The 26,879-nt window shown below is 44.7% G+C and overlaps 5 protein-coding genes across 5 annotated transcripts; 1 reads left to right on the top strand and 4 right to left on the bottom strand.

Annotated features, from left to right (window-relative positions):
• Nucleotides 1–8,471: 8,471 nt before the first annotated feature.
• Nucleotides 8,472–12,433, top strand: LOC147981209 (uncharacterized). The gene is made up of 3 exons (XM_087517055.1): nt 8,472–9,102; nt 9,304–9,654; nt 9,745–12,433. Exons 1-3 carry the CDS (start codon nt 8,593–8,595, stop codon nt 9,772–9,774), a joined length of 891 nt encoding a protein of 296 aa, XP_087373181.1. The 5' UTR covers nt 8,472–8,592; the 3' UTR covers nt 9,775–12,433.
• Nucleotides 12,434–12,951: 518 nt separating this feature from the next.
• LOC147981208 (uncharacterized) lies at nt 12,952–13,388 on the bottom strand. The gene is made up of 2 exons (XM_087517054.1): nt 13,245–13,388; nt 12,952–13,110 (listed from the first exon to the last, which is right to left on the bottom strand). The coding sequence occupies exons 1-2, from the start codon at nt 13,386–13,388 to the stop codon at nt 12,952–12,954; spliced, it is 303 nt and encodes a 100-aa protein (XP_087373180.1).
• A 2,547-nt stretch (nt 13,389–15,935) lies between these two features.
• On the bottom strand, nt 15,936–16,851 carry LOC147981207 (uncharacterized). The gene is made up of 2 exons (XM_087517052.1): nt 16,489–16,851; nt 15,936–16,374 (listed from the first exon to the last, which is right to left on the bottom strand). The coding sequence occupies exons 1-2, from the start codon at nt 16,642–16,644 to the stop codon at nt 16,216–16,218; spliced, it is 315 nt and encodes a 104-aa protein (XP_087373178.1). The 5' UTR covers nt 16,645–16,851; the 3' UTR covers nt 15,936–16,215.
• Nucleotides 16,852–17,609: 758 nt separating this feature from the next.
• Nucleotides 17,610–19,948, bottom strand: LOC147981206 (uncharacterized). The gene is made up of 2 exons (XM_087513887.1): nt 18,928–19,948; nt 17,610–18,358 (listed from the first exon to the last, which is right to left on the bottom strand). The coding sequence occupies exon 1, from the start codon at nt 19,828–19,830 to the stop codon at nt 19,048–19,050; it is 783 nt and encodes a 260-aa protein (XP_087370013.1). The 5' UTR covers nt 19,831–19,948; the 3' UTR covers nt 17,610–18,358; nt 18,928–19,047.
• Nucleotides 19,949–23,114: 3,166 nt separating this feature from the next.
• On the bottom strand, nt 23,115–26,328 carry LOC147981205 (uncharacterized). The gene is made up of 3 exons (XM_087513886.1): nt 25,154–26,328; nt 24,216–24,311; nt 23,115–23,433 (listed from the first exon to the last, which is right to left on the bottom strand). The coding sequence occupies exons 1-2, from the start codon at nt 26,235–26,237 to the stop codon at nt 24,235–24,237; spliced, it is 1,161 nt and encodes a 386-aa protein (XP_087370012.1). The 5' UTR covers nt 26,238–26,328; the 3' UTR covers nt 23,115–23,433; nt 24,216–24,234.
• Between the last annotated feature and the right edge of the window lie 551 nt (nt 26,329–26,879).

Below are 26,879 nucleotides of genomic sequence, written 5' to 3'. Positions count from 1 at the left end.
GATCTATCTCTATAGATCTTGATGCCTAATATATAAGCAGCTTCTCCAAGATCCTTCATTGAAAAACACTTGTTCAAGTAGGCCTTTATGCTCTCCAAGAATTCTATATCATTTCCCATCAATAGTATGTCATCCACATATAATATGAGAAATGCTACAGAGCTCCCACTCACTTTCTTGTAAACACAGGCTTCTCCATAAGTCTGCGTAAACCCAAACGCTTTGATCATCTCATCAAATCGAATGTTCGAACTCTAAGATGCTTGCACCAGCCCATAGATTGAGCGTTGGAGCTTGCACACCTTGTCAGCATTCTTAGGATCGACAAAACCTTCCGGCTGCACCATATACAATTCTTCCTTAAGGAAACCATTAAGGAGTGCCGTTTTGACGTCCATTTGCCATATCTCATAATCATAGAATGCGGCAATTGCTAACATGATTCGGACGGACTTCAGCTTCGCTACGGGTGAGAAAGTCTCATCGTAGTCAACCCCTTGAACTTGTCGATAACCCTTAGCGACAAGCCGAGCCTTATAGATGGTCACATTACCATCCGCGTCTGTCTTCTTCTTAAAGATCCATTTATTTTCTATGGCTCGCCGATCATCGGGCAAGTCAATCAAAGTCCATACTTCGTTTTCATACATGGATCCTATCTCAGATTTCATGGCTTCCAGCCATTTGTCGGAATCTGGGCCCGCCATCGCTTCTTCATAGTTCAAAGGTTCACCATTGTCCAACAACATGATTTTCAGGACAGGGTTGCCGTACCACTCTGGTGCGGAACGTGTCCTTGTGGACCTACGAAGTTCAGTAGAAACTTGATCTGAAGTTTCATGATCATCATCATTAACTTCCTCTCTAGTCATGCAGGCACCTCAGGAACATTTTCCTGAGCTGCGCCACTCTCCGGTTCAAGAGGCAATACTTCATCAAGTTCTACTTTCCTTCCACTTACTTCTTTCGAGAGAAACTCTTTCTCTAGAAAGGATCCATTCTTGGCAACAAAGATTTTGCCTTCGGATCTGAGGTAGAAGGTATACCCAATAGTTTCTTTAGGGTATCCTATGAAGATGCATTTTTCTGACTTGGGTTCGAGCTTTTCAGGTTGAAGTTTCTTCACATAAGCATCGCATCCCCAAACTTTTAGAAACGACAGCTTAGGTTTCTTCCCAAACCATAATTCATACGGTGTCGTCTCAACGGATTTCGACGGAGCCCTATTTAAAGTGAATGCGGCAGTCTCTAAAGCATAGCCCCAAAATGACAGCGGTAGATCGGTAAGAGACATCATAGATCGCACCATATCCAATAGAGTGCGATTACGACGTTCGGACACACCATTATGCTGAGGTGTTCCAGGCGGCGTGAGTTGTGAAACTATTCCACATTTCCTTAAGTGCGTGCCAAATTCGTGACTCAAATATTCTCCCCCATGATCTGATCGTAAGAACTTGATTTTCCTGTCACGTTGATTCTCAACCTCACTCTGAAATTCTTTGAACTTTTCAAATGTCTCAGACTTGTGTTTCATTAAGTAGACATATCCATATCTACTCAAGTCATCAGTGAGGGTGAGAACATAACGATAGCCACCGCGAGCGTCAACACTCATCGGACCGCATACATTAGTATGTATGATTTCCAATAAGTTGGTTGCTCGCTCCATTGTTCCGGAGAACGGAGTCTTGGTCATTTTGCCCATGAGGCATGGTTCGTACGTGTCAAATGATTCATAATCAAGAGACTCCAAAAATCCATCTGCATGGAGTTTCTTCATGCGGTTGACACCAACGTGACCAAGGCGGCAGTGCCACAAGTATGTGGGACTATCATTGTCAACCTTACATCTTTTGGTATTCACACTATGAATATGTGTAACATCACGTTTGAGATTAAATAAGAATAAACCATTGACCAGCGGGGCATGACCATAAAACATATCTCTCATATAAATAGAACAACCATTATTCTCGGATTTAAATGAGTAGCCATCTCGTATTAAACGAGATCCTGATACAATGTTCATGCTCAAAGCTGGCACTAAATAACAATTATTGAGGTTCAAAACTAATCCCGTAGGTAAATGTAGAGGTAGCGTGCCGACGGCGATCACATCGACCTTGGAACCATTCCCGAAGCGCATCGTCACCTCGTCCTTCGCCAGCCTCCGCTTATTCCGCAACTCCTGTTTTGAGTTACAAATATGAGCAACCGCACCAGTATCAAATACCCAGGAGCTACTACGAGTACTGGTAAGGTACACATCAATAACATGTATATCACATATACCTTTGGTGTTGTCGGCCTTCTTATCCGCTAAGTACTTGGGGCAGTTCCGCTTCCAGTGACCACTTCCCTTGCAATAAAAACACTCAGTCTCGGGCTTGGGTCCATTCTTTGGCTTCTTCCCGGCAGCTTGCTTACCGGGCGCGGCAACTCCCTTGCCGTCCTTCTTAAAATTCTTTTTACCCTTGCCTTTCTTGAACTTAGTGGTTTTATTCACTATCAACACTTGATGTTCCTTTTTGATTTCCACCTCCGCTGATTTCAGCATTGAATATACCTCAGGAATGGTCTTTTCCATCCCCTGCATATTCAAGTTCATCAGAAAGCTCTTGTAGCTAGGTGGGAGCGACTGAAGGATTCTGTCAACGACCGCATCATCCGGGAGATTAACTCCCAGCTGAGACAAGCGGTTGTGCAACCCAGACATTTTGAGTATGTGCTCGCTGACGGAACTATTCTCCTCCATCTTACAACTGTAGAACTTGTCGGAGAATTCATATCTCTCGACCCGGGCATGAGCTTGGAAAATCATTTTCAGCTCTTGGAACATCTCATATGCTCCGTGTTGCTCAAAACGCTTCTGGATCCCCGGTTCTAAGCTATAAAGCATGCCGCACTGACCAGGGAGTAATCATCAGCACGGGACTGCCAAGAGTTCATAACGTCTTGGTTTGCTGGGGGTGGTTCTTCACCTAGCGGTGCTTCAAGGACATATGCTTTCTTGGCAGCTATGAGGATCATCCTCAAGTTCCGGACCCAGTCCGTATAGTTGCTACCATCGTCTTTCAGCTTGGTTTTCTCTAGGAACGCGTTGAAGTTGAGGACAACATTAGCGTGGGCCATTTGATCTGCAAGACATATTGTAAAGATTTTAGACTAAGTTCATGATAATTAAGTTCATCTAATCAAATTATTTCATGATCTCCCACTCAGATAGACATCCCTCTAGTCATGTAAGTGATACATGATCCGATTCAACTAGGCCGTGTCCGATCATCACGTGAGACGGACTAGTCATCATCGGTGAACATCTTCATGTTGATCGTATCTTCTATACGACTCATGTTCGACCTTTCGGTCTTTCGTGTTCCGAGGGCATGTCTGTACATGCTAGGCTCGTCAACTCAACCTAAGTATTTTGCGTGTGTAAATCTGGCTTACACCCGTTGTATGCGAACGTTAGAACCTATCACACTCGATCATCACGTGGTGCTTTGGAACAATGGACCTTAGCAATGGTGCACAGTTAGGGAGAACACTTTCTTGAAATTATTGCGAGGGATCATCTTATTTATACTACCGTTGTTCTAAGCAAATAAGATGTAAAACATGATAAACATCACATGCAATCAAATAGTGACATGATATGTCCAATATCATTTTGCTCCTTTTGATCTCCATCTTCGGGACGCCATGATCATCGTCGTCACCGGCATGACACCATGATCTCCATCATCGTGTCTTCATGAAGTTGTCTTGTCAACTTATTACTTCTACTACTGTGGCTAACGGTTAGCGATAAAGTAAAGTAATTACATGACGTATAAGTTGACACGCAGGTCATAAATAAATTAAGACAACTCCTATGGCTCATGCCGATTGTCATAGTCATCGACATGCAAGTCATGATTCCTATTACAAGAACATGATCAATCTCATACATCACATATATCATTCATCACATCCTTTTGGCCATATCACATCACACGGCATATGCTGCAAATACAAGTTAGACGTCCTCTAATTGTTGTTGCAAGTTTTTATGTGGCTGCTATAGGTTTCTAGCAAGAACGTTTCTTACCTACGCCAAAACCACAACGTGATATGCCAATTTCTATTTACCCTTCATAAGGACCCTTTTCATCGAATTCGATCGGACTAAAGTGGGAGAGACAGACACCCGCTAGCCACCTTATGCAACTAGTGCATGTCAGTCGGTGGAACCAGTCTCACGTAAGCGTACGTGTAAGGTCGGTCCGGGCCGCTTCATCCCACGATGCTGCCGAATCAAGATAAGACTAGTAACGGCAAGTAAATTGACAGAATCGATGCCCACAACAACTTGTGTTCTACTCGTGCATAGAAACTACGCATAGACCTAGCTCATGATGCCACTGTTGGGGAACGTAGCAGAAATTTAAAATTTTCTACGCATCACCAAGATCAATCTATGGAGTCATCTAGCAACGAGGAGAGAGGAGTGCATCTACATACCCTTGTAGATCGTGAGCGGAAGCGTTCAAGAGAATAGGGTTGATGGAGTCGTACTCGTCGTGATCCAAATCACCGAAGATCCTAGCGCCGAACGGACGGCACCTCCGCGTTCAACACACGTACGGAGCGAGGACGTCTCCCGCGCCTTGATCCAGCAAGGAGGAGGGAGAGGTTGTGGAAGAGGGCTCCAACAGCAGCACGATGGCGTGGTGGTGGTGGAGTTGCAGTACTCCGGCAGGGCTTCGCCAAGCTCTTGCGGAGGAGGAGAGGTGTTGGGGAGGGGAGGGGCTGCGCCTTGGATCGTGTGTGCAGTCCTCCCCTTGCCCCTCTATATATAGGGGAAGGAGGAAGGGGGGTCGGCCCCCTCTAGATGAGATCTAGAGGGGGGGCGGCGGCCAAGGGGAGGGGCTTGCCCCCCAAGCAAGGGGGGCGCCCCCCTTAGGGTTCCCCCCCAACCCTAGGCGCATGGGCCCAAGGGGGGGATGCGCCCAGCCCATGTAGGGCTGGTTCCCTTTCCTCTACAGCCCATTAGGCCCTCCGAGAGAGGTGGCCCCTCCCGGTGGACCCCTGGAAACCCTCCGGTGGCCCCGGTACGATACCGATATGCCCCGGAACCTTTCCGGTGACTGTATGACAACTTCCTACATATAAATCTTCACATCCAGACCATTCCGAAACTCCTCGTGACGTCCGGGATCTCATCCGGGACTCCGAATAACATTCGGTAATCACATACAAGTCTTCCTAATAACCCTAGCATCATCGAACCTTAAGTGTGTAGACCCTACGGGTTCGGGAACCATGCAGACATGACCGAGACAACTCTCCGACCAATAACCAACAGCGGGATCTGGATACCCATGTTGACTCCCACATCTTCCACGATGATCTCATCGGATGAACCACGATGTCGAGGATTCAAGCAATCCCGTATACAATTCCCTTTGTCAATCGGTACGTTACTTGCCCGAGATTCGATCGTCGGTATCCCAATACCTCGCTCAATCTCGTTAACTGCAAGTCACTTTACTCGTTCCGTAATGCATGATCCGTGACCAACTACTTAGTCACACTGAGCTCATTATGATGATGCATTACCGAGTGGGCCCAGAGATACCTCTCCGTCATACGGAGTGACAAATCCCAGTCTCGATTCATGCCAACCCAACAGACAGTTTCGGAGATACCTGTAGTGCTCCTTTATAGCCACCCAGTTACATTGTGACGTCTGGTACACCCAAAGCACTCCTACGGTATCCGGGAGTTGCACAATCTCATGGTCTAAGGAAATGATACTTGACATTCAGAAAAGCTCCAGCAGACGAACTACACGATCTTGTGCTATGCTTAGGATTGGGTCTTGTCCATCACATCATTCTCCTAATGATGTGATCCCGTTATCAATGACATCCAATGTCCATGGTCAAGAAACCGTAACCATCTATTGATCAACGAGCTAGTCAACTAGAGGCTCACTAGGGACATGTTGTGGTCTATGTATTCACACATGTATTATGGTTTCCGGATAACACAATTATAGCATGAACAATAGACAATTATCATGAACAAGGAAATATAATAATAACCATTTTATTATTGCCTCTAGGGCATATTTCCAACAAGGAGACCCTGCCTTGCCTTGCATATGGGAGCAAGGTTAGAGTTTACCTAATAATGGGGTCGGTTATGATCTAGTCTATCCTCGCTAGATTGTCTGGCAATGTAGTCTTGTCCAACCACTATTATCTCCTATGCTAGAATATGAACAAAAAGAAAGTTGTGAGTGCATCTTAGGAATGAAGCCAGGGTTGCTCTCGCAAAAAGATTGTACAAAAGAAAACTAGAAAGCTCAATTCCAAGCAAGCAACCTCTAGTCCACGGGTCGGTGAATGAATGGGTTTTGGGAAATAGAGAACATGCACTCTATTGAACAAAGGTGGTACCAGAATGAATAGCCCACTTATTTCGGGCAAGAATGAAAGGGAATGATCGACTTGAGTTACCGAGCTACCTCCACTCTTCGACTCGAGCTTTCACTTTTCTCTTGTTTTGATTTGTTAGCTCTTCACCAAGTCGCTGGTGCACCATGGTGTATGTAAGTAGCCAGGTCATGTACCTGGCTCGCCCAATGGCCTGTTGCAATGGCAGAGCTTAGTGCATGGTTGTGGGGGCTGTGCCCCCCTCAAAAGATTGGCACATGCATGCATAAATTTTTTAGAGAGAGATTAGATGATGAAAATTTATGTGTTTGCCCCCCACTAGCTCATATATTCTATTTAGCCCCCCAACGAACTTCCTCAAGCTCCGCCAGTGGCCTGATGGATCGACTCTTGGCCTGCTGGCACACCCTCTAGGGCATGGCATCGTGGACAGCTTAGTTCCGGCTGGAAGCATAGTTTAGTTCTAGTTACGAGCACAAATTGCGCTTAAAAAAAGTTCGTCAAAGCTATTAAGATAGGTTCATGTTTTAATATCTTGATGAGAGGAACACAACGGTGAAAACGGTTGATAATTTTAACACGAGGTTCAAAAGATATTTCATTTTGAAAGACGGATATGAAAACATAAAAGCCACACATCCCTTCGGTGTGTGTGTGGGAGAAATCTAACTAAAACTCCTAGGTTACAACAACTATGCGTCACTTGTCATCACCAGGGTAGTTTTTAGTAACTTTTGCAAGTGCCCCTTAATTTTGTTGAAATTGTGTGCTCTCACATTAATTTCATTTAAAATATTGTAATCTGGGCCTTTCTTGGAAGGGTTTCATCACACATAATAGCATGCACTAGTAAATTATTTCCTTTGGTTGCAAGAGCTAAGGAAATAAAATTGGGGTCCAATTGAAAATGCAAAGATAGCACATTCCAAACTCATTAAAAAAACGGAGAAACCCCTTTTTGCACTATTGATATATCTCGGTTATCATTATGAGATACACGCTAGTGCCCCTACAATATGGGGAGATGTGGACCGTCCCAATTACCTCCAGTTTTGGCAAGGTTCTATTCCAATTTGGGAGGTTTGAGGAAGACTCTAGGTTGTTTTTTTTTCTTCTCTAATATTTTTCTACCAGTTTATTTGTCTTTCTATGTTGGTTTTTATTCTATTTTTGGCGGCTTATATTTTTATTTTATTTTATTTTATTTTGTTTTGTTTCTTCAGTTTAAAATTCATGAACTTTTAACACCAGTTTTAATGTACGACATTTTTATTTCATATTATTGTTGAAAGTATGCAAATAATTTTTACATTTCATGAACATTTCTAAGTACACGTCGATATTTTTTCAAATACACATTGAACATTTTTTTCTAAATATATGTTTAACCTTTTTCATATACATCACCGATTATTTTTGAAATTTTAATCTATTATAACAATTTTTTAAAATGTCATGAACATTTTTATATGTCATGAACACCTTCTTAAAGTTTGTAGAAAACATTTACTTCATAAATATTTCTAGTAAATTTCATGAAGAATGTTTAAACATGTGAACATTTTTTGTGAATTATAAAAACTTTTTAAAAAGTTATAAACATTTTTATAAATACATGAATATGTTATTTAAATTGCAAGAACAATTTAATTTTTTCATGAAAATTGTTTCCGAGTGCATGTAACATTGGGAATGTTCATGAAACATTTTTAAACTACATGAACACCTTTTTGAACTGCATGCACATTTCTTTAAAATAACATAAAAAATTAGCATGCTTTACCAAAAATACGCTAATATTATTTATAAATATATAAATAATAAACGATAAAAACTAAACAGTGGAAATACGAATAAGCCTTTTGATACAGGTGTTTTTTTTAACTCACATGCACAGTGGCGTGTCATCAAGGAAAAAAAGACGTTGGGCCATTCGCGCGTGAGCGAGCCCTCCCACCCGCTCGCCAAGAGCGAGTTATAACGGACCCCCGTGCTTCTCCTCCTTCCTCCCCTCCCCTCCCGCCCCCCAATTCACCGGCTCCCGCGAGACCAAAGAATCCAAGAACTCCAAAAGCCCTCCGCCCGCTGGTGCTCCCTCCCTCCTCCCCGCCCCCGCCGTCCGCCGGCCGACGGCCTCCGCCGCAGCATGGAGAGCACCGCCTCGGTGCTAGACCGCGCCTCCTCCGCCGCGGCCCGGGCTGCGGCGGAGGCGGACCACCTCTCCTCCATCCGTCTCGTCTGGGTGGCGGGGCTGGTGGTGCGCGCCCTGGAGCGGTGCAAGTTTCTGGATCGCGCCAGGGAGCTTCAAGAAGCTGTCGACGTTCTTGCTGGCGCGGACCTGCAGACCATGGCGAACGCCGCGGGCTTGGTGAGCAGCGCCGCCGCCAGGGCGGCTTTGGAGGCATATTTGCAAGGGGTGGATCTTGTAGTGACTTGTCGGAATCTGGAGGTGGCAGCACGCGAGCTGAGCTTGGCGGTGGCGGCGGCGGCGGCCGACTCACAGGGCAGAGATGAGAGCAGATGCAAATGGATCCTGTGGCTGAAGAAGGACAGGAGGAATGCAGATGTGGTCGACGACGGCCGCCTAGGGCAAGCGCTTCTTCACCATAAGGCCTGGCCGGTGTCGAACTCGCTCTCCACTGCGTCAAGACCGGAGGTATGGCCCTTTGCTTGCTTGATTGTTCTTCCCGCAAGAACTGAAAAAAACGAGTCTTTCTGCAGTTTAACACCGATATTGGTTGCCTTTGTTCAATTTAACAATCGCCACCATCTTTCCTTGACCATAGTTATCCCAATTTCTTGCGTTTCTCTCTGATATCTGAATATCCCGAGCTTTTCCCCTCACGTTTGTGTGCAGGAGAACCTGGCAGAGTTCCTGAGCTACGCGCTGTTTGGATCCTTGACCTTACTGCCCTACTTGGACCCCGCGGGACCGGTGATGAAGACGCTGTCCAAGACCGGCAAGCTGATCTTCCATGTCGCCTTCTCTGTGGTTTGGGGCGCGGTTGGTCTAGCTGTCGCTTGCAGGCAGTGCCGCGGTTCTGCGCTCATGCTCCGTTTTGCTGATGTTGCCAGCCACATTGGCATGGCTGGCATTACTGCCCTTGTGATTTGGTACAGCCACGTCCTGATAGCACCGGATGCTCCTGTGACTTCCTACGTCATCTTGGGCTTCGCTTGCATTCTGCAGATCATTGCTTGGGCCTGGGTAAAGTTTTAAACTTCTCATTTCTTCTACACTTTTATTATCATCTCATCTGTATGTTCTGACAGTTTTATGTTCCTATGAATGCTGCAGGATCGCAAATGGATCGGAGGCGCAGCGTAGTGTGTAGTCTTGGTTCATGTCGATCGACTCGTTAACTGTGGAATAGGCAACTTATGGCAGATAACTGAACATATGACCATTGTTAAAACAGTTTTCAGCATTTTTGTTAGCAAAAACAGGGAGTCCCACTGTACAGTACATACAACAGTTTGTGCTACATTTGAGAAATTACAGTCCTGATTCAGCCGTGTACTGAGTTTTGAAATGAACATAGTATCATGTTTCTTTACCAATAGTAAACCCTGTTTGGATTACCAATAGTGTACTCTGTTTAGATTATCATCTTATCTGAATAGTTTTGATTTGAGTAGTTTCCAGTAGTGTACTCTGTTCGGATTACCAATAGTGTAATCTGTTTGGATTATCATGTTATCTGAATTGTTTACCATAGTGTACTCTGTTTGGGTTACCAACAAAAAATTGCAATAAATGATTTGAATGGTTCAGGCACTGTATCAGAGAAATGCGGGTTGGGATTGATTATTGATTACAGCTCTTCAAATGTTGGGTCATCCAAACAAGTGATGATATGGACTGCCCACTGGCCACTACCACCATTTTGCAATTTGACCGACTGAATATGTTTCACAGAGCTTGTGGAATATCCTAAAGTAAAATGTTCATGAAACATGTTATGTTAATCCTGTCAATCTCATTTTATCATTCATTTATGACTTGCAAATTTATATGTATTTCAGGCCAAGAGAAGCTTTCTTTATTAAATCAAAATGTATGATGTTATTTCACTGAAAATCATCTTTGGTTTCATTTATGACTTGCAAGTTATTTGATTTCATCTTATAAACAATGTTATCATGACATGGGTGTGCTCCAGCTTTTTTAACATTCTCTAGTTAAATAGCTGCTACAATGTTGGAGGGAATTAACTGCTACCATTATTTGGTTTATATTAAGTAAAGCATATTTTGAATAAGGGTATCATCCCATATTTCTGCTCCAATTTTTTAAGCATTATTGCTGTGCACATCAAAATTTCACATGTACACGGTAATACGAAGATATGCAGCTATAATAAGCTTCACATTTTAAATAGGTATTTTGAGGTCAATCACTATGATGGGTCATTTTTCTGTTTTCAAAGTCAACAGCTTTTTGTATTATAAACTGGGCGCACACTTTTGGTTCTCCCAGTCATGTGTAGCTTGGAAGAGTAAGTAAAGTTGTGCAATATTGGTTCTTTCTTCTCTGTCATAAATGTGCACTGACGAGGAGAAAGCACAACTGAAACTGTATGTGCTTACAATACTTGATTCTCACAATAAAGCAATTATTAGTCTATTTTCTGGTTAACGTACATGTTCCTAACTTACTTATTCAATCCATGTTCAGATACGTTAACGGAAACATCAAGGAAGTACTTACAGTTAATTGAAGATCCTCGGATACACCGAATCTTATTTTCTGTCAATTTGCACAGCCACATTTACAAAACAAACTGCATTGGGAACCCAAAACGAGTATGTTTTGCTGGAGCGCCAAGGTCATGTTTCGGTTTTGGGAATGTGGATGGTCTTTTGGAGTCTAAATCTTACAATAAAAAAATTGTTTGTTGCGGTAGCCCAGGTGCCCTTAAACTGAAACCAAGTCTTCAATGTTTCAGTTTTTGGAATGTGGATGGTCCTTTGGAGTCTAAATCTTAAAATAAATAAAAAATCTCTGTTGTCGGCAGGCTGGTAGCCCAGGTGCTCTTAAACTGAAGCCAAATCTTCAATGTTTTGATCGGAGTTGAGATGTTTCAGTGCTTGTACTAGCACACATTGACTCAAGCTCTGTTGCCCACTTGAAGCAATTCAGTCGACACTTTTAGTTGAACGATGCCCCGTCTTCCTATGTTCTTTCATGAAAGAAACATGGATGATAGATGAAGTAGAAATTCAGGCATTTTCTAATTTCAGTTTTATGACAACTTCAGAATGCAATATTAGATGGCAAAAGAAAAAAAGACGAGATGCTGAAGTGGTTATGATGTGCTTAAAGCAGATGGTTTCTTTGATATTTTTGGAAGTGATTTGATTCGTCGTGGATAGACTGCACTAGGTGATATTGGTGAAAATGAATCTGTCCATCATCTTATTTTTGATTGTATTGTTGCTAAGGAAATTTGGAAAGACTTTGCTAATACTTTCAGCTTCTCTTGGCCACATAATATGACGGAGTTGTCTATCTTGTGAGGCCGTAACAATAAGAAAACTGTTGTTAATATTGCTTGTGTTGCTGCCATTTGGAGCATTTGGACCATGCGTAACAAAATGTGCTTTCAGGGCGTGCCGTGGACAAGCACTCAGGTTATCCTAGGGAAGGCCAGCTCACTTTTGCACCAATGGAAGATCCTGTGTGGGGGCGACCAATCAGTCTTACTACGATGCTGTCTCCTGCTGCTGGACCGTCGAAGAGGTGAATTGCTACGCATCGCTTGGAAGTGAAGGCGCGCTGGGAGGACTAGGTGTCTTCTATCTCAGGGCTCACTCTGGCGGAGCTGCTGTGTGTGAGATTGTTACAGTAGATCCTAGTTTTCCTTCTGCCCAGTTCGGATGTGTCATTCCATGGCCCTGCGTGGCCCCTTTTATTTCATAACTGCTAGCGTACTTATATTTCTGCTGGCCTGCTGCTCCAAGTAGGCCTGAATGCTATTAACTGTCCTGGATGCTATGCTCTGTTTTATCAATAAAATGGATTGGGGGGAAACCCCTTTTGATAAAAAAAAAACTAGGCGACATGGAGCCTTTATCTTTGAAAATGGTATTGCGAGATGGAGACGGCATTTGCAAACTGTCTTTAGAAAATGTACAATTGCGTTTTAGAATTTTGTATGCTTAATCATACGCTCTTATTTATTTTTACCACTTCAGTTGGCTAGATAAATAAATGGACTGGTATTGCGTTTAAGATGCCAAGGTAGGCAGTGAACAATTCTACGCGCCGTCGACGAGCTTGTGTAAGCAAGCAAGCAAGCACCAAAGTGCACAGAAACTTAGGAAGAGAGCGCGCACATGCCGTAGCTGATAATGTGATGCACTAACAACAGTTTATCTAGTCTAATAAGTTGTTGCCTTTCCGGTCAACAGTTCATCTTTCTGAACAGTAAATTGTTGCCTGAAAGAAGAAGAAGAATCCTCCATCCAAGCAAACAAGAATCCAAGTTTGGATGTGAGGCAATTAGTCTTGAGTACATAGGAACCCGGCTGGAATGAAGCAGAGAGCTAGAAAGACACAGAGCGCCATGAGGAGAGGGTGCTGCAGCTCGGGGTCGTGGTACTTGTACTTGAGCACGAACAAGGAGGCCAGTGTCGCCAGGCTCAGCATGGTTAAAGCACACTGCAAAGATAATTGAAGCATGTTAGTCCCTCCGTTCCGTAATATAAGAGGCTTTTGACACTGGCGTAGATAATTGGTTGACGGTGCAGGCGGCGATGGGTTTAAGAGTTTATGTGGATAGATGGATAGATTACCCTGACGAAGATGTTGGCACGGTGACGGAAGATCGGAGATGGAGCAGGAGCCGGCGGGTCGACGCGGCCTTCCTCCATCAGCCGGAGCAGGAGCCACCGCCGGTTCTCCCTCTGGATCTCCCGCTGGATCGTGTTGTGCATCATGGTGCCTGACCGTAAGGGGGCCTGCCGGCGGGTAAGAGAAGGTGATTTATCTTAGTTCTCGGGTGTCGAGACTGCTCCGAGTCGGCGCACGAGAGGCATGGACGGACGTCGTGCCAGGACCGGATCGCGGGAATTGTAAGGGGCAAAGAAAGAGTAGCGATCTGCGTAATACTCTCCCCGGGAATTTTGAGTAATATTTGTTGTGGTCACCTGACTATTTGTATGTACAGCCGTACAGGGTCCCAAGAGCTGCTGCTAAGTTAAACAGGGCGCCTCGTCACCTAGGGCTCATCACCAACTCCTTCAAGGGGCTAAAAGCATCTACAACCGGATCCCATACCCGTCCCACACATTGACTGAACGGAAAAATGCCACCCAACCGAACATCCCATATCCGGCCCAAACGCCCGGACTGACCGACGCGAGGCAATGGGCGTCATGCGAGACATTGGTGAGGCGGAGTCGCACTCTCGAGTGCCGCATATGATGCACGGGCCCCACAGGCGCCGCAACCGCGTCATGATGGACGTGGCCGGCTCCGACCACGATGGATCCATCATGGATCTCACGTCCACCGGTGACATGTAGGCAACGTGCTCCGACGAGGAAGAGTATGACTTGGAAGAAGGCGGCGACTCGAGTCTCGTGAGCCGATGCGTTTCCCATGTCCTACTTCACCTTGCCAACGACTACAACAACACTCTGATGGGCGCAGCCAGCCGCCGGACATGGACAGGGTGGAGTTGGACGAGCTCCACTCAAGATTAGTTTCACGATGCATGTTATAATATGGATTTGATGATTTAAAAATGATGTACCGGTTGTGGAAACGACTTTCTTTTTGTGCTGCCCGACTGTCCACGGACGCGCCCGGGCGTTTGAAGACCAGATTTTGGTACTTGTGGTTGTAGATGCTCTAAATAGCTACAACATAGCAGGGTCCGTCCCGTGAGTGACGGTTAGGTTCCCTATCTAGTGACTGGTTGGTGATCACTTCTGGGCTAAGTTTTCTGGTCATGCCACCGACGGCCACTCTTTCCACCATCCCGACCATTCCTCGCTAGGTCATGTGTTCCCCCTTCCACCATCATAAGCCTTGTGTGTGTGCTTGGGCACACGATCGTACACCACCAAGAGAACCCTAGGTTTTAGGTTTTTTGATTTCGTGCTCGCTGCAAGGTGCAGTGATGGATCGCGTTGAAGGATTGATGAAGAGTTTGAAACTTTTGGAGTCAGAGAAGAAGGGGAGGAAGATCATCTAGAGTGGAGGAGGCAAAGTGGGGGCAGTAGAACTGTAGGCGATCACAAAATTGCTCTCAGATAAGGCATCCATGGCGGTAGCATTGGCAGGGCGCTGACTAGGTTTGGTGTCCTATGAAGGGCCTGGAATGTAAGGATTTGGGAGAAAACATTTTCTTGTTCATGTTTCATCAGCAGTCAGGAAAGTGGAAGGTATTTGAAGATGGTCCGTGGGAATTTGCGAAATTTTGAGGATTTTGTGCCGACTAAAAGTTCCGGTGGATCATAAGGGTGAGAGTATTTTATGTTCCCCTGGGCGTGATGTGTAGGGAGGCTAGGGAGGTGATAGGCAATTTCATGGGGAAGTTCCTGGAGGCTGACGTGGGAACATATGGAATGGCGGTGGGGAAGCATCTTTGAGTGAAGACAATAATTGATATCACTGAGCCACTTATGAGGGGGTTTATGGGGGATGAGGACGAATAGTAGGTTGTTGCAAGGGAGAAGAGGAAGGTAAAGGAGAAGAAAGAAGAGGAGTTGTGGTGCCGTTTTGAATACGAGTTCTTGCCGGGTTTTTGCTTATATACCATTCATTAACATTCACGACTTATATACCGTTCATGTGTAATACAAAATTTTAATTAATATTTTTTCGTTGCACCTAACAAAATTAGTCAACTAACTAAGAAGCTCGGTATTAACACATATTTATGTATTATTATATAATTATGATGGTTGTTGTTACCAATTCAAATCCAATTTTGTTGTCGAACATTTGTTATTTTGCAAGTTCTGATTGGTCGTGAAGAGACCTTCTCTTAAACTAGATTCATTCACAAACTAAAGCATGGTACATTGCCAATGCTATTTTTCTTGCTAGTTAGATGTATATCAAAGCAATTACACGTGATCACATCCATTTTCATATTCTCATATGCCTTAGCAGATGATTCTACAACATAAGAGGTCAACGAATATCATGAACATACCTACAATTGGTTAGATGTGTGATCCAGTAATGGTTATACGGTGCATGTGGTACTTATAAGACTATGGTTTTCCCTTCCATTCTCGATGCGGTGAGGGAATGTTCAACAAAAAAAGCCAGTGGTGCATGTACAGTACGAGAATTTAGAATCTAGGTACTCCTATTTATTTTTATATTTTTTTCCTTATTTGGTCGCTTGCACAAGATCAGACTCACCTGGGCCGGAGCTTGTGCTTGGTTACCTATATACCAAAAGGGTTAATTGAAAGTATTGCACGGTTGCATTTAAAGATGCAAGGTAGTGAATAAATGTAAGCAATTCCATGCGCTGACAAGCAACCACCAAAGTGCACAGAGAGAGAACCTTAGAAACAATTTCAACATCGTCTATCTAGGCACGAGCCATGCATGTAAACACTCAAATGCCTAATAAGTTGTCCCTCAACCGTCGTTGATATTCTGGCTTGCAAGCTGCTGCCTGAAAGAAGCCGAACAAGAAGAGCAACAGACTATTCACTTGTCGTGATGAGCCTGCCTAAATGCCTACCTAATCCTCCAAGCAAGCAAGCAAGCAAGAAGCCAACTTTGGATGTGGCATAATTAGTCTTGAGTACAGAGGTAGCCAGATGGCATGAAGCAGAGAGCCACAAACACACACGCCCCCATGTCAATAGGATCCTGCAGCTCGGGCACGTGGTACTTGTACTTGAGCACCAACACGGTGACCAGAATCGCCAGACCCAGCACGGGCGTAGAACACTGCAATTGACAAAAAGCAATTCAGCATACAAATTCAATACTTACATAAGATAGATAGATAGATAGATAGATAGATAGATAGATAGATAGATGGTGGTGATTTACGGAGTGTACCCTGGTGATGATCCTAAGGTGGTGCGCATATCGTCCGCGGTGGATCAGATCAGGCCAGTTGAGCAGCTCGGCGCGGCCTTCCTCCATCTGCCGGAGCAGCAGGCTCCGCCGCCGGTTCTCTCGCTGGATCTCCTGCTGGTACAGGTAGTGCATCATGGTGGTTGGCGGTGACGGCAGATCTGACTGCCGGCGGGGAAACTACTAGCACTAGAGAGACAGAGGCCGAGGAGGCAGCGTTTCAACCTGAGTTTATCTTAAACGCTTCGGAGGCGAGACTGCTCCGAGTCGCCGCAGAGGATGGGCGTCGTGCCGGGGCCGGACTGCCTGGATCCCCCAGGAATTGTGTGTGGTGGGGCTGGCAAAGAGTAACGATAATAATCTGGGCCTAATAATCTGTAATGATAATTGGTGTTGGTGGCCTATTTATACAGGCCCAAGAGATGCCTCGCCTTCTCGATAAAGGGGCGGACTGCACACTCAAAAAAAAGAGATAAGGGGCGGACTGCTCTGCTGGTCACGGACTCAAGTCTAGTTAGGGGTGAAAAGTGGTAGTGGATAATCCGAAATATCCGATATTCGTATTCGAGAAAATGCCTATTCGTATCCGAAACATCCGCATCCGAAACAAAATGAAAATGGAAATTGTCCGTATCCCAATTTATTAAACAAATACAAAATAAAATATGGTAGAAGATTTTGACACAAATATGGATATGGAAGTGGATATATCCGTATCCGAATAAGATTATGGGTGGTATTTTTTAAAATTCTAGGCCCAATATTCCAATTATCCAAAATAAAAGCCAAATAAGTGGTCAATTTTTACTCTTTATATGATTAAACTTATAAATTATTATGCATTACAATAGTATTTATCCATAAACCTATTTATCATTGACTTATTGTATGTCACAAGTTGATTATTTTAGGTTACATAGCTATCGACTAATTTACTTAAGCAACAAGTTGATATAATTCGTATCCGTTCCGAATCAAGAAAATATCCGATATGTATCCGTATTCGAATAATATCCGAGCCGCATCCGTATCCAGAACATCCATATTCAGATTCGTATTCGTTTTAAAAATATGAAAATGAAAGTGGTAAAATCACTATCCGATCCGCATCCGATCCGTTTCCACCCCTAAGTCTAGTCCCAACACCTTCGGCTTGGTTCAGTCGTTCAGGAACCACCAACCCGACAACCAAGGCTTATTCACTCGCACAAGGTACAAGGATAAACTCGCGGTTCCGTTTCGCCTTGCATTCTAGTCTAGCCCCAACACCAGCAGCGGCGGTAATGTCATCCCCGCTAACTCTGACAGAAAGAAGCGCGAGATAAACCAGATCAGATTCCTTGATCGCGTAAGGCCGTCCATATGGGTTCCCTCGTCTAGAATGGAATCCAGACCACCTTGCAGAAGATGGATTTGGAAATGACCATCACTGCTAGCTGCTAGGCAGCGTCAGAATCCTATGAAGATGTCTGGATTTCCCTGTTTCCAGCATGAGCAACCAATTTCACTGTGAGACTCATGGAGCACCAACTCGTCAACCAAGAGCCGAGCTTGCTTGGCAAATGCACTCAAAATGGTGATACACAAGCAAACGAGCCACTGAAAGCCTTAATCAACTTGTACAAGGGAGCAAAAGACAGCCAATTTTCGTGCTGTCTATACAGAGGTCACTGAAATAAGAGTGGGAGCTAACAAGTTAAAACAGTTCATTCCTCCAAGTGTACTTCACACTTGATGAGTACTACTACACTGGATCAATTTTCAGATGGAGTGGACCATCACTGGCCCTGACCACAACACCAGAAAACAGAAGAACCTACACCGATAAGCCATTCCTGCAACCTGGACATACCTGCATAATAACAATCCAATCAGTTAGCCCACAAAGAATACTTTACGTAGTGAAATATCACTGGGGAAATACACGGCAAAACAATTGGAAGTAAAAACATTCAGCTTCATTATAAGCATAGTATATACTTTTTATAAACTGAAGTAGAACTACTCACATAAGAACAAGTATAGCATTGGCAGGTACTCCCTACGTCCCAAAATATAAGATCATTTCATACACTATATATCATAGTGTCAAAAATGGTCTTACATTTGGGGACTGAGGGAGTACTTTATTAACTCATAAATAGCATTTGTTTCAGCCCAAACTGGATGTCATTTTAACCTTTGCATGGCACTACAATAGCAGAGCTTTGAGCATTTGACCACTATTTTTATTACCGTCGAGAGTTAACAAAATGATATAATACCTCCATATAAATTCACAAATTTATGTAACCTAGAAATATTTTAATTTATGAACCTAGTCAACAGTATATACACTAGTGATAAAGTTGAGAAATTGACTGCATTTTAAGAAAAAACATATGACTTGATTAGAGATACTTATAAGTTAGTACCACTTACTAGTGTGATAACGGAAACTGTGCTGATTAGGATTCTTATGTTCCGGTATATATTGTTCTCAATTACTCAGGCAAAGTAGTGGATGAATCCAGTACTTTGATTGGGAATTCTCTTTACTGGTTACATACCTATACTCACCATGGTGCTTTTACTGGTTACATACCTATACTCACCATGGTGCTGAAGCACATTCGCCGCATAGGTATGTAACCAGTAAAGAGAATTCCCAATCAAAGTACTGGATTTGTCCATAGGTACAGAAGATTGCAGCTGCAGTGATTTGCTCTTGCTCCATATGCCAGTCTCCGATGAGTAAACCCATGCCGAAGCTCTTGTTTCTCCTCTGTCGTCATAGGCTACCAGGGCCACCTGGAATTGGCTTGAACGGCGGCGTTGGCCGCGGGCAGGGCGAAGCACCGCCGCGTTGAAAAGGTACATCCGGTCGTTGTCCAGCTCTGGTGGGAGGGTCAGGCAGCGCTGCTTGCGGGCGACGGGGTCCCACACACTTGGGCTGCGCGGCGGCCTTCCGCTGATCAAATGGACAAGCCCGTGGCGGCAGTCGACGATGCGGTTGTCCTCGCGGCGAGACATGGAGAAGCGATCCCGGGGGATGCGATCTGGTCGATCCAGCAGTGGTACAAACGGACAGGAGCGATAGTCTTCGAAGAAGAAGCCGAGGAGAGGAGGCTTGCCGTGGTGGTGGTCGCGGAAGCGGCGTTGGAATCGGGGATCGGCGACGAGGGGGCGCCAACGCTTGCAGACGCGGGAGGCCCGGGGGAGGGAGGAAGGCCGCGGCGGGAGGCGGAGGAGAATCTCCCGAAGCATGTCGTCGTCGTCTGGGAGAGAGGCAGGCGGCGGAGAGGTGCTGCAGCAGCGGGGAGCCATCTTCCCTCTCGTGCTCATGCTAGGGCTCCTCCCGGTGGGTGATTTGGTCGGCTGGGGAGGATGGCGTTGTCGACGCCGCCGGCGAGTAGTACTAGCGAAGCGAGGGGATTGATTTTGGGAACCGTTTTGTAGCGTCTACAACCGAGCGCCCTAGCATTAAATTTAGATCAAGACGGACGTCTTAAAGGTGTCTTAAACGTCTGAGCTTACCAACACCCATTATATTCAGCCTAAATATAGGGTAAATATATGGGGCGCGCGGGTGTGTCTGCCACGTCAGACCCGGCCCAAGCGGGCCTACCCAATGCCAGTATATTCATCCTCGTCCGCTCGCCGGATCAAACCCTAGCCACTTCACACTCTACTCTCCTTCACTCCCTCCACCACCCAATCCCACATTCGACGTTTCCGGCATGATGGGCAGCGGATCTGACTCCAACTAGTCCAGATTCATCGACTGAGGTGTCATCCCGTGCGGGTTGGAGGAGGCAATGGCGGTCCGCATTGCACTCGTCGCTCCTAGGAGGACAGCGCCCAGCCGATGGCACGATCTGCCCGGCGTGACTCCATAGCGTCGGCTCAATAGACGCTCAGGTCTTCTAGGATTGGATCACCGCGGTCCAGGTAGCCAGAAAATATCTCCTTCCCCATCACCAATAGGGCGGACTATGAGTCCCATCGAGCCCGGTGTGCCCGTCGTGGGAAGGAGAGTATAAGGGCCGTCGAGGCCCATACCGCGGCGGAAATGACGGCGGTGGATGCGGCGGCGCAGGCGACCGCAGAGGAGGAAGCCTGCATTGTAAAGAAACAGCAACAGAGGAACAGGCGCGCCCTCGCCCGAGAGTAGAATCGGGCGGTCCGTGGCATGGCCGAACTGCCACTAAAGGGAGAGAAGGAGGACGGCGGTGGCGAGGAGTATATCCGACTTGATCTCTACTGCGTCTTCGACCGGTACTTTCACGAGAAGGACAACAACGGTGCCGAGAAGGGCAAGGGCAGCCATAGATGATCCCCACCGTAGTCAAATATGCCAAATTTTGATAGCCCGATGACAGTTAGTAGTGATGGTGTAGCCGAATGATGTGTGTAGTGCATCGACGTAGTTGCATGAGTTTGTATGGATTTGAGATATCTGATTGTGAGAACACAAATTTAAGGCTTGACTGGTCAGTGCCCGCGGACGTGTCCGCAAGCGTTTGAGGGGTCGAATTTGTAAAGTCCAGTTATAGATGCTCTAAGTTCTGGACCATTGGATCCTTATTGACTTCAAGATTCGCGCAATTGTTTTGTTCGCTCGCGCCGGTTCGCGCCTCGTTGTCACGTGCAGCGGGCCGTGTACAAACTCCTTACGAGTTAGGACGGGCCGTTATCTTTATTTTTCAAGTTATTGAGCTGGCGAGTCGTTTTTTGTTTGTCCAGAGCGAGCGTTTTCACGGCTCGGCTAAGTGAGTGTATACCCCTAAAAAAATGCTAAGTGAGTGTATGTTTCTAAAAAAAACTAAGTGAGTGTATCGTTCAAGAATTGTTCCATTCCCTCATCCACTCGCACTTCGTCACCCCTATCGCCTTTCCTCTCCGGGACAGTGATCCCTTCAGGCGGCGACTATTCTCGTGACCGAAGACGGTAAGGAGAGAGCCGTAACAGGTTTTTGCCCATCCCCTTTTCCCCATGCTTGTTTGATTCTTTGCTCCGCGCGGTGTTTGTGTGTACTCTCATCAATCTAGGGTTTGCCCAAAAGGAGAGATTTATGTGTACAAATGCGAGGGGGCTTTTTAAGATGGTAGTGGTGGGTGGGGAGGGGGGATAGATTTCATGTCTAGATGTTCAGTTAGGTGGTAGGATTCCGTTCCTCTTTTTCAGCAATAAGTTGATTTTGATCTAGTGTTTTTCTGTCCAAATCGAACAGAGATTTCATGGGGTTGGTGATCCGTTCGTTCTTTTTCCCAGCAATAAGTTGATTTTGTTTTAGTGTTTTTCTGTCTGATTTGAACAGAGATTTCATGGGGTTGGTATTTTTTTTTTGGTTGCTAGGTTCGGCAGCGTGCAGCAGTGATGGTGGTGGATTAGTGTAGGGTTCGAAATCACAGGCACATTTTTTATGTGAAACAAGTTTTGTTTTCTATCAACATAGACTCATGTCGGAAATTGCTTTTGGCAGCCGAGCTCTATGGAGGCCTCCAAATGCAAAATCCAGAATTCGTGAAAATTCATATTTCTACATTTAAAAAAATTCTGAAAAAATACAGCCATACATGAAGGCATAATGCACAATTTTGTAAATTATCATGACAAAAAACATTGAAATGAGGGTTGTACAGAAGAAAAAAATCTGAGGCTTTTTAACACATGATACTATTCATTCTCTCATACCAGGAATTTTTCTTTTTTGTGCAGGTCACATTTCAATGTATTTCATCCTGAAATTTTACAGACATACACCTCACATCCTTGTTTACTTGTACGCATTTTTTCAAATTTTGTTGAAACCAAAAATTTTGAATTTTGTTTTTTTTTTCAAAAATTCAGCCTCCATGGAGGCCGGGATCCAAAACGCCATACTCCATGTTCTCCCATTGAGCTAATGCTTGTGTCTGGTAGGTAGGAATGGGTTTTGGATTCTTTTTCAGTCTAGATTCTTGTTGTCCCACTTTTTCATGTCAGTATAACTTTGTTAAAGTTTGTCCAGTATCATAGTTTTTTTAATGTGTGTGCTTCTTTGATTTTTTGTAATGGGTTTGACTTAGTGAGCATTCGGATCAGATGTGTCAGGTTATGGTTATGTTTGAGCACTAATGCTATGCGATGTTTTTGTTTGTTCCTGGCATTTAGGCTCTGATTTCTTGCTCATGTCCTTGAATGATACCAACTAGTATCATTGAGAATCTGTGTCTGTAGATGGAGTTTTCATTTGGTCTTGTCTGGGTATCCACAACAGTTATGCATGATAATAGATTAGCAGTGAATGCAAACCACTTCTAACAATTGCGAATCTGTCCTTTTGTTTTCTACACAAGCATTGCTTATACTGATGGTGTTCTTCGTAAGTAGAATTCTACAGCCCCAATAGCAGCAGCAGCAGCAGCAGATCATCATGCTGTTCGGCATCCCTGCTAACTATGACGGACAGAAGGGCAAGATAAACTAGATCAGATCACTTACACGCATAAGGCAACCAGATCAGGTCTAACCACGCAAGCCGGGAAATGACCATCATTGCTGGACTGGAGTAGTTGCTAGGCAGAGAGGGAAGCTAGCCTCTGAATTCTGGTGTTTCCAGCATGAGCGACCCACTGGAGACTAGTTGAACACCAACCCATCAAACTAAGAGGTGATGCTGCTTGGCTGCAGAACCACTGAAAGTCTTTACTCAACTACAAGGCACAGACCCACCGTGCCGAACTGCCAATTTTCTCACTGCCTACAGAGGCCACTGAAGAAATATATAGTGGGAGCTAACAAGTTAAACAGTCCGTTCATGCAAATGTACTTCACACTTCATGATAAATACATACTACAACGGATCAATTTTCAGATGGAATGGACCATCACTGGCCACAACACCAGAAAACACGAAATAGAATAACCTACACCGATAAGCCACTCCTCCAACTTAGCCATACCTACATAACAACAATCCGATAAGTTACATTTTGCTTTAATGCGCGACAGGCAAATACTCAACTGACTAAATATCACTGAGGAAATAAATGAAAAAAAAACAGAAAGTTAAAAAAAGCATTCAGCTTAATTATAAGCATGGTATGCTTGTTATACAAAGTAGAACAACTCACGGAAGAACTATTATTAGCAGACACTTTATCAACTCATAAAACAACATTTCTTTCAGCCCAAAATGAATGCCATTTTAAACTTTGCACGTCATTAGAGGTCAGAGAAGATAAGCCTTTGACCACTATTTTTATTACTGTCAAGAGTTAACAAGTCATGTGACCTGGAAATATCTTGTATTTATGAACCTAGTCGTGTGACTTTCATCTTGTGCAATATAGTACTCCCTCCATCCCAAAATAAATGTCTCAACTTTGCACTTACTTTAGTACAAAGTTATACTAACGTTGAGACACTTGTTTGGGACGGAGGGAGTATAAACTAGTGATAAAGTTGAGAAATTGACTGCATATAGAACAAAAGCAAACATTTGGCTCGACTAGAGATACTTATCAGTAATAACTTAGCAGTGTGTGTTAATTAACAGAAACTGTACTAACTATGGAATTCTAAATATTTAGTTTCTGGTGTATATAGCTTTCAATTACTTAGGCAAAATGGTGGTTGCCTTACAAATTACTGGAGTTAATAATTTCATAAGAAAAATCGTCAGTCAAAGCCCATGCAGCAATAACCAGTAAATTATAAAATAGCATAGATAATGTTACGTCACCTTCAGTCATCACATCGTACTAGCATGTCTCAACAAACAACCATTTCACATCTTCTAACACGTCATCTCCACCATGTCCATCACCAATGCCAGTACCTACAAGCACATTAGGTCAGGAACCAACGACAATCCTGATGGAAAACCATTGATAGAGGAGAGAATCGTAGTGGGATATCTAGGTGAACTAAGAGATGTGTAGTTATGTGATCCTCGGAAAAAAAATACGACACATGAAGGAAATTATTTATTCTCTAGTGCAAATGGATTGGTTTCAGCTTCCAAATGAAGAGTGTAACTGAGTAGCTTTTAGCTTTAAAATGTGCCAATGGAGTTACACATTCAACTGGTTCAGTCTCAGCTCCCATGTTTAGCTGTTATGTGTCACATTGCCAAGAGAACCGCGTCCCAGTACTGAATATTACCATAACACAATTCACACAGGAGAAAATATACTTTCTAGAAATTATATTTAGTAAACCCAATTCCTTGCCAGACTAAGCAAAAAGAAATCAAGACATGCCAAAACTAAAAACCTGACTAGCAACACAATAGGTTCGGCCTATTTATTATTTTCCAGTTGTACATCTGAACTAGCTAATCACAGCAGGGCTCTTCCACAACCGACAATAGCTATTGGGTCGATTTCTAACTGTTATGCATCTGGTGCTGAAATGAAAAGATATATACTTCAGATAGGCACATAAGACTACATTTGAAACACAATTTATACATATGACCAACAGCGTAGAACAGTGACCGTAAGTACTATTTTCTTTCAAAGAACTGGTCAAGCAGCAAAAGGAAAATTGATGTGATTTGAACTTCAATCATCAGCGTAACACTCAAGGATATGATAGGCATTTCAGCAACTAATTAGTACTAAGAATCAATTTATCTTATAATACTGCGAATTGAATTGTATAAAGGCTGGCTATTACCTGCAGGATAGAAGCATGCAAATGGATAATGGAGATGGAAGTCCCCCATATTGGAAATTTTCTTAAACTCCATGGACCGGAGATAGACCATGAAAACACCAGAATTCGTCTGTAAAAGGATTGCATTACTGTCCTCGGAAAACCCCACTATGAGGGGGTATCGGTCTCCCTTACAAGCTGATCTGAACTCCTCGAATTCAATAGCTCTGTCGTGCACCCATACAGAACCAGGCTCTCTCTTCCATAATTGGCCGTGAAATGTTGAGAGATGGATGAAGCCAAGCCCACCATCTTCGGTCGGCACAATCCTCAAGTTGAAAGGGCGAGCTTTTACTTGTGGTGGCAGGTCTGTCACAGTTAGGCTCTGCTTATCCAGATCAAACTCAAGTATGACATGTTGAAGGTCAGGATGCACCTTAAGTAACCAGCAAAAGGAATTCCCAATCAAAGTACTGGGTTCTGGCGTGGACATAAACGATTGCAGCTGCAGTGAGTTGATTTTGCTCCATATCCCGGTCTGCGATGAGTAGAAGCATGTGAAAACTCTTGTATTTTCTGTGTCACAGGCTATCAGGGCCACCTGGAAATGGCTCCCTTGGCTGCGGGCAGGGCGAAGCACCGCCCCGTCGAACACGAGCATCTGGTCGTTGTCCAGCTCTAGCGGGACGATGAGCCGGCGCTGGTCGCGGGCGACGGGGTCCCACACCACTAGGCGGCGCCGCGGGCTCCGGCGGATGAAAAGGACGAGTTCGTGGCGGCAGTCAACGATGCGGTTGCCCTTGTTGAGAGTCATGGAGAAGCGAGCGCCGGGGATGCGATCTGGTGGATCCAGTATTGGAACAAACGGAGAGGACGGATAGTCCTCGAGGAAGAAGCCAAGGAGAGGGGGCTTGCCGTGGTGGTCGCGGAAGCGGCGTCGGAATTGGGGATCGGCGACGAGGCTGCGCCAACGCTTGCAGACGAGGGAGGCCCGGGGGAGGGAGGACGGCCGCGGGGGGAGGCGGAGGAGAATCTCCCGGAGCATGTCGTCGTCGTCTGGGAGAGAGGCAGGAGGCGGAGAGGGGCTGCGCCGGCGGGGAGCCATCTCCCCTCTCGTGCTCAGGCGGAGGATGTCAATTGATCTGGGGAATTGGCTGCCGGCGCACAGGTCAACAAGTCAACAGCAGGTTCATATACCGTTAGATACACCTCACTTTTATCTCAAAAGAAAAGGCACACCTCACTCATTCATGGACTCATTCATGGGCAGCGCTAAGAATCAGACCACTATATTAAGAAGAGGGTGTTTGTTTTCAGGGATTTATTGGTCTAGGGACTTAAATAAGTCCCTATAAGTCCCATCTAAACTAAATAGGAGGGACTTATAGGGACTTAAAGTGGGCATTTGGAATTTATAAAATAAGACTCTCAAGGATAGACTTATAGGACTTATAGTTGTAATATGGTCTTATAAAGGCTTATAAGTCCCAGGAACCAAACAGGTAGAGACTTTTTAGGGACTTGGGACTTATAAGTTGGGACAAAAAAAGTCCTATGACTTATGAACCAAACAGGGCCTAAGCTTTCCGTCAGACTACTAGTCCACCGTTGGATTGATGTAGCCTGGAACGTCAGATTAGAGAGGCGGGTCTAGGTAGTTAGTTTGCATGTAGTACTAATTGTGATTTGTTTCCCGTCTACTACTCCCCAGAAATCACGTTAGACACTATTTTAGCTCTAGTAATGC

This window comes from Triticum urartu, chromosome 3A (assembly GCF_056163025.1).
Source record: "Triticum urartu cultivar PI428250 chromosome 3A, HENAU_Tu73, whole genome shotgun sequence".
Lineage (NCBI taxonomy): Eukaryota > Viridiplantae > Streptophyta > Magnoliopsida > Poales > Poaceae > Triticum > Triticum urartu.
This window is presented reverse-complemented; position numbering and strand designations above follow the sequence as displayed.